Source organism: Balaenoptera acutorostrata, chromosome 20 (assembly GCF_949987535.1).
Source record: "Balaenoptera acutorostrata chromosome 20, mBalAcu1.1, whole genome shotgun sequence".
Lineage (NCBI taxonomy): Eukaryota > Metazoa > Chordata > Mammalia > Artiodactyla > Balaenopteridae > Balaenoptera > Balaenoptera acutorostrata.
In genome coordinates, this window is record NC_080083.1 from 43,316,219 (window position 1) to 43,323,353 (window position 7,135).

At 41.4% G+C, this 7,135-nt stretch overlaps 1 protein-coding gene across 1 annotated transcript; it reads left to right on the forward strand.

Annotated features, from left to right (window-relative positions):
• The first annotated feature begins 605 nt into the window (after positions 1-605).
• On the forward strand, positions 606-938 carry LOC103015016 (keratin-associated protein 4-7-like). The gene has a single exon (XM_007177611.2). It carries the CDS (start codon positions 606-608, stop codon positions 936-938), a length of 333 nt encoding a protein of 110 aa, XP_007177673.1.
• The last annotated feature ends 6,197 nt before the right edge of the window (positions 939-7,135 follow it).

Sequence of the window (7,135 nt, forward strand, 5' to 3'; positions counted from 1 at the left end):
TCAGACACAGAGTTTGAAACTGCCTTGCGGTCCCACTATCTCCCTGACCATCCAGGATGCCCACACAGGATCACAGCCATCCTCTTTAGAGGGGGGACACCCTCTCCCCAAATGGGTCTTTCTTTCTAATTCCTTTCTAGCATTTCACCCGACCAGCACATGTTCCCCTCACCCTTGACAAGGAAAGATACATGAGCATTGTAAGAACCATTCTCTGTGATGTTCAGGGGGCAGCGATAGGAGAGAACGTCACATTCAAAAGCAAAATGTCAAAGTCATGTGACGAGAGCTTTGTAAGACATTGCACCCACCAGGAACAAAGGTGACACCCACTAGAGAAAAAATGTGACAGGTCTTTCAACTGGAAACACAGGAGCACACCAGGAAAAGGAAATGTGATATTTTGGAGTACTTAACTAGAAACACACAATTATGGAATTAAAAGATTACGTTTTTCTAGTAGGATAAATAATAACAAGGAAATAATGAAGCAACGATAGCAGCTCTTTAGCAGGGTATAAAGGGGGCTGTGCGCCAAGTAGACTCCCAAACTCAAGAACCTCTCTCTCCTGGAAACCCGCCCAGAACCTGTACCCTCTGACACCATGGTCAGCTCCTGTTGCAGCTCTGTCTGCTCTGACCAGAGCTGTGGCCAAGGTCTCTGCCAGGAGACCTGCTGCCACGCCAGCTGCTGTGTGTCCAGCTGCTGCAGGCCTACCTGCTGCATCTTTAGCTGCTGCAGGCCCCACTGTTGCCAATCTTGGTGCTGCCAGCCCACCTGCTGCTGCCCCAGATGCTGCATTTCTAGTTGCTGCCGCCCCAGCTGCTGCTTGCGCCCAATCTGTGGCCGGGTCTCCTGCTACGTCACTTGCTATCGCCCCACCTGTGTCACCTCCACCTGCCCCCGCCCCGTGTGCTGTGCCTCCTCTTGCTGCTGAGCCCCCTGCCCTGTGACCGCTGTCTCAGTTGACCTCTGTCCCCACAGATGTATATCCTTTCTTGTGCTGACCCTTAGGACACATGGAGTCCGGTGGACATCATTCAGCGGGTTGAACCCCATGATTCCAATGAGTGCACCACCGTCCCACTGACTCTGTGAGTACATTCTGGTTCGTTTTATACTCTCTCCCTTGCTATCTTTTCCTTCCAATATCAGCACCTAGTAGGAATTAATTTGCAATCCCTCAGATAAGAAATTATCCCAATCCTCTAAATTTCTCATTCTACCTGATCACTTTGGGGGTCTAGATTATCCTTTCAACAACGTGGCCATTATCTGCAGCCCCTGAGTGGCACTGATTTGACACCCTCAGACCGGGGGGTCCAGTTATACCCTGTATTTTCTAAGAGAGTGAATTTCTTATGTTTTGTCACTTCTCTGCTTTCTAATAAACTTTTCTGCACATAGGAATTCATTGGCATTTTTTTCTATTATTTTCATTTTACGAAGTAACTAGGCAACTACATTTTACATGAAGATACAGGAAGGATAACCCATGATGAAATCACGATGATAAATGCTATACCAGATATAGATAATTTAAGATATTAGAACAAAAGTGGCATGAATGTGTATGTGTATGTGCACATGCATGTCACTTAATATCTTAAATTAGGACAGAGTTAATTCATGTCTTTAGCTCTTAATTAAAAGACACTACACCCCTTAATCCCATTGGCCCCATTTGGAGAAAAGGTAAAACCAAATTTCTGAGTGTGGAGCGTGTGCCAAAGAAAGAAGAAAAGTCTCCTGTAAAGAATTTAATGTACCCAATTCCTTTCACTCAATAAACAAGGTTTCCAAATTATAATCACAGGTGGATCATATGTCCATTGAGTTCTGTTGAGAAGATATGCATATTTCATTGCATTTTTAAAAAAAACACTTTATTGAAGTATGATTGATGTGTAAAAAAGCTGTACAAATTTAGTGAATACAACTCGATGAGTTATATTTCACTGTATTTTTTAAAAAATTATTTATCTATTTATTTATGGCTGTGTTGGGTCTTCGTTTCTGCACGAGGGCTTTCTCTAGTTGTGGCAAGCGGGGGCCACTCTTCGTCGCGGTGCGCGGGCCTCTCACTGTCGTGGCCTCTCTTGTTGTGGAGCACAGGCTCCAGACGCGCAGGCTCAGTGATTGTGGCTCACAGGCCTAGTTGCTCCGCGGCATGTGGGATCTTCCCAGACCAGGGCTCGAACCCGTGTCCCCTGCATTGGCAGGCAGATTCTCAACCACTGCGCCACCACGGAAGCCCCACAGTTCACTGTATTTTTAAGAAAACATGCCTCATCTGGTTGGTGTGGTATGTTTCTGAGTGTGTCTCTCAGGGTTCTCCTCATAATTCAAATATCTCCTCACTTAACATTCTGACACATATTGACACTGGGAGGCTGGAATTTTAGAACTCACTTTTTTAAAAGATTTTTTTTTAATTGAAATTAATTTGTAATTTTGAGTAGTTCTCAGCTGGGGTGCACACTGGCTCTGTGAGCACACTGGTACTGAATTCTGCAAAGGAGATTGAAACCTACCCAGTGAGTAAGCAATGTCAAGATTTCCTAACCCCTGATTTAGAATTTGAAATAGTAACAGCTTTAGATAGTATCAGAAATTACTTTCCAAAATAATGTTCTATAACTGTCCATAAAAATATTAAAACAAAAAAAATTTAAAGTTAAAGCAGCATTATCACATATTATCATCCATTAAAATGCTTTCTCTGCTGGCTTTTTTCCAGGATGAGGAAACTAGTGGGAGTTCAGGTGAAGTGGACACCATGACCACATTCTCCACAGGGGCGATTCTCACATGTATAAATAAATTGAATATGTAAAGATTGTCTCACTTGTCTATTGCTACATAACAAACCACCCCAAAGCTCAATAGCCTAATACAATAACAATTTGTTATTTCTCACAATTCTCTGCATTGACTGGGCATTCTGATGATCTTTCCTCTTCTCACTCATGCCACTGCATTGGTCTCAAAGTTCAACTGGGGCTAAAAGGTCCAAGATGGCCTCATTTATATGTCTGGTAGTTGGTGCTACTTGTCAGCTGGGGTGTCTTGATTCTTCTCAACACGATCTCTCGTTCTCTGGCAGGCTCTACTAGGCTTCTTTTATGATAGTAGAGCTTTTCCAAGAGGGAAAAGGGGATGCTTCAGGACCTCTTGAGGCTTAGATTCCAGAACTCATATAACACTATTTCCACGATGTTCTATTGGTCAAAGCAAGTCATAAGACCAAACCAGATACAAAGAGTGGGGAAATAGAATCTACCTCTTGATGGGAGGAGTTACAAGATACTGCTGGCCAGTGTGGGGCTAAAGCAGAATGGGGAAGATCTGCCAAGCCAATGTCAGTCCTGAGGATCCTTTCCTTCCTGTATTACACTTATTTGAATACTAAGTAAAAGTATTTATTCATGCAGGTGAATAAATTCACCTCTATGAATTACAATGAGCAAATTTTGGCTACGATCATTGACAGCGGTGGGGCTGCAGGTAATGACAGCTCTTTGTATTTAAGAGAAGAGAAATAAGGAACATGAGAACTTCCAGACTGCAGGATGGCCCCATGTGAGCACCTGACATCAGCTGCTCATGAGTTGAGAGATTTGGTCAACTCCTAGTAACAAAAGAGACTGTGTGACCCCTACACACCTGAGATTTGATATGATGAAAAAAGCAAAAAGGTTTGTTTTTTTTTTTTTTTACTTAAAAAACAAAAGTAAAAATGTCAAGAGGCAGAGAGTGCCATTTTTAAAATTTTTTATTGGAGTATAGTTGATTTACAATGTTGTGTTACTTTCAGGTGTACAAATGAACTCATTTACATCTTCTTTACTTCTTTTTATCAAAAGACTAAGACTATTGAAACTTTGCAGAAGACATTAAAGAGACTCAGAAGCTAAAGAGTTTAGTGTGATTGGCTTGGTCTCAAAAGACAGAGAACCAAGAACACCTCTTTGATTTAGGAGGATATACTGCAATTGGACAAATTCTCCTATCATCTCCTGTCAAAGCTGATGCTTTATTATGGGTTAATGGGATAATTGTTCTTCGGTGCCCTCCATCCCCTCCCCGAGCTAAAAGAGCAATTTCACTAAAGGAATGTCCCTGCAAGGCTTTGGGAGCCACCATTTTCCTTGTCATTTAGATGAACCATGTGGTTTCTGGTGTTAGGTAATCATGTGGATGAAGGAGTGGAGGTGACCATAACACCAAACAAACTAACAAGAGCAGAAGCCCTACTATTCAGATGTAACTAAGACCAATACTTGGTTGGTTAATAAACAATAAAATCATGAGGACACTTCTACACCCAAGGAACATGAAAGTTCTATAATAAAACAATTCCTGAAGAATATTAACTCATGATAAATAATGACACATCACATGAGGAAATGATCCTCCACTGGTTCACCCTCATGTAGGTTTAGAGTTTGCTACTTCTGGGAGTCCCAGGGGTTTCTCTGGCCTGAGACAAATGATTTTCTCAGCTTGGGATTCCTACACCAAAGCAAAGTCTAAAATTGAATTCTAAACGCAAACTGTAAGCAGTTCCAAGTATAGAATTTGTTTTTCTTCTATTAACGTTTGCCAAAGAACAAGATTCTCTGGGCTTCTCTTACAAAGAATTTCTAGTTCTGGCTTTCTCAGATGAGAGATCCCTCCAGACTCTTTTGTAATGTCTTTTGGTCCCAGTAAGGGAATTAAAATCTCAGCCCCAAGTCATTGGTCCATATCCTGAAGAAGCTTCAGCACCAGTTCACAGATTGAAAAATTGAAAGATTGAAAAACTCAATTTCTTGAGTTCCTGCTTCATTCTGGCACCTGGGAATTTTTACTTTCTTTCTTTTAAGCTCAGAAATTTACTACTTTAAAAATTATACCCAGAATCTATATATAGTCAGAGGGGGATTTCATATTAGTTTAGTGTCTGTGTTGCTAAAGTCCTTTAATTAATTTTCCCAAGAGAAAATTTTACCAGCTAGTCATTGGAATAATTGGTACTTATAGTACACAGTAAAATATAATTTCTAATGAAATATTTGATTAAATCAATAGCCACTTTCATAAAATTAGTGCAATTCCCATATTTTTTTTCTCCTGAACACCTAATCAACTATAAACCAATAAGAAATAGGTAACATGAATTTCTTATAGAAAAATGAAGCAGTCCCTGTTTAATCAATGGCATTTCTTGGTTGATCGGGAAGAAAAGAGGGAGGGAAATAAAAGTTACCCACATGAACGGAGATCCAGTGGGCATAATCTAATTGGACATTCTAAAAGTCTTTGTCCAAGATTCAAAACAAAGCTTATTATAGTAACTGATTTGCCATGCTGGTGGATTACATCATTCTTCACTAATAATTACTCTTTGCTCCTCCTACCTCTCTGGGAGAAGTCTTCTCTCCCCCTTTCCCACCCCATGATTTGGACTTCACCATGTGACTTGCTTTGGCCAATGGGATGTTAGAGGACATGACCCAAGCCAAGACTTGGAATGTGTTTGCATGACTAGAATTGCTCCCTTGTGCTTGTGCTGTCAGAGTAGAGTTGCTAGCTAAAATGCAGGATGCCTCACTTAATTGGAATTTCAGATAAACAACAAATAACTTTTAGGTAAGTATGCCCCATGCATACTTAGATATACTTATGCTAAAAAGTTATTTGCTTTTTATTTGAAATTCAAATTTAACTGAGGGATGTGTATTTTTCTTTGCTAAATCTGGAAACTCTAATTCAGAAGGAAGTCCAAAACTAACCCATGGCCAGAAGCCAAGGCCAGCCTTAAAAAGCCAAACCCAACTGAACTGCAGACAAATGGCCAAGAAATAAATACTTGTTATTGTGTGTTATAAGAGTTTGTGGTTACTAGTTATGCAGCAGCAGCTGACTGACTAATTCAACTGTGGCAGCAATAAGAAACTAGCTTAATACACCAATCGGTATGAAAAGATTAACCAGATAGTTTTCTATAAAGGAAATAAAAATAGGGGAGTGCCCAAGTGTTTGTGTTGGGTGTTTTATTTCAACAAACTTTCTGGAGGGCTAGGTTAATAATAATCTCTAGGTTTATAGATAAAATTAAGCTCTTATGGCTTGTTGCTGATGGCCCAGGCAGGATGTATGCCTCTTGGAGAGTTCGTGTGCCTGAGCACTCCCCGAGATCTCTATACCGCTGGTGTCCACATCCCCAGGGAGAGCCACAGCCACACTCCCCCTCCCCAGGCGACCCTGTACTGCACACAATTGCTCCACGGCCAAGTAGAGAAGAGCCAGGGATTAGGCTTTGGGGGGTCCCAGTCAACAAGAGAAAGTCCCCGCTCATGAAGCCCCAGCACTACAGTCCCAATATGGACTGGGAAGAGGGACGTGCTGACTGGACAGAGGCAGAGGGGCAGGATGGCCCCTTGGACCAACCATCACCCCAGCACATGTAGCAAGGAGGAGTGGCCCCAACTTTAGTTAATCTTTGGCACCACAGACCCAGTCTTACCTTATGGAAAACATGCAGTTTGTGTGATGGGAAAAGCACATCCCAATGTGGAAGCAAAACCAGACATTCAGTTCCCTCAGCATCCACTAGTGAGGACCAGTTTTCCTTACATAACTGTGGAGACTCTAAACAAAATCCACAGAGCATCCTCGCCCCCAGGCCATTTTCAGGAGCACAGGTTTGGATTGTGCCTCTTTTAGGAAGAAAATAAAAGATACCAAACCTTACAGTTGAAGAAGACCTTGACTCCCTAATGGGGTGGATGTTTAATCCCTGAAAAAAAACCCTGCAAAATAAGCTTTAAGACATTTATGATATGACATATGAGACACAGCCTCTAATTTGAAATTTTATTTTGTTTATTTTTTATTGAAGTATAGTTGATTTGCAGTATTATATTGGTTTTGGGTGTCAGCATAGTGGTTCAGTATTTTTACAGATTACACTCCATCACAGGTTGTTGCAGGACGGTGGTTATGGTTCCCTGTGCTGTATGATATATCCTTGTTGCTCATCTATTTTGTACAGAATAGTTTGTATCTCTGAATCCCCTACCCCTAATTTTATTCTTACATTTTAGGATGTGCTTCTCGCCAGCTCATGGTCACCCCCACTAGTCCCTG

Excerpts from the sequence above, each read along its gene's own strand:
- LOC103015016 (XM_007177611.2), top strand. The coding sequence starts at position 606 with ATGGTCAGCTCCTGTTGCAGCTCTGTCTGCTCTGACCAGAGCTGTGGC.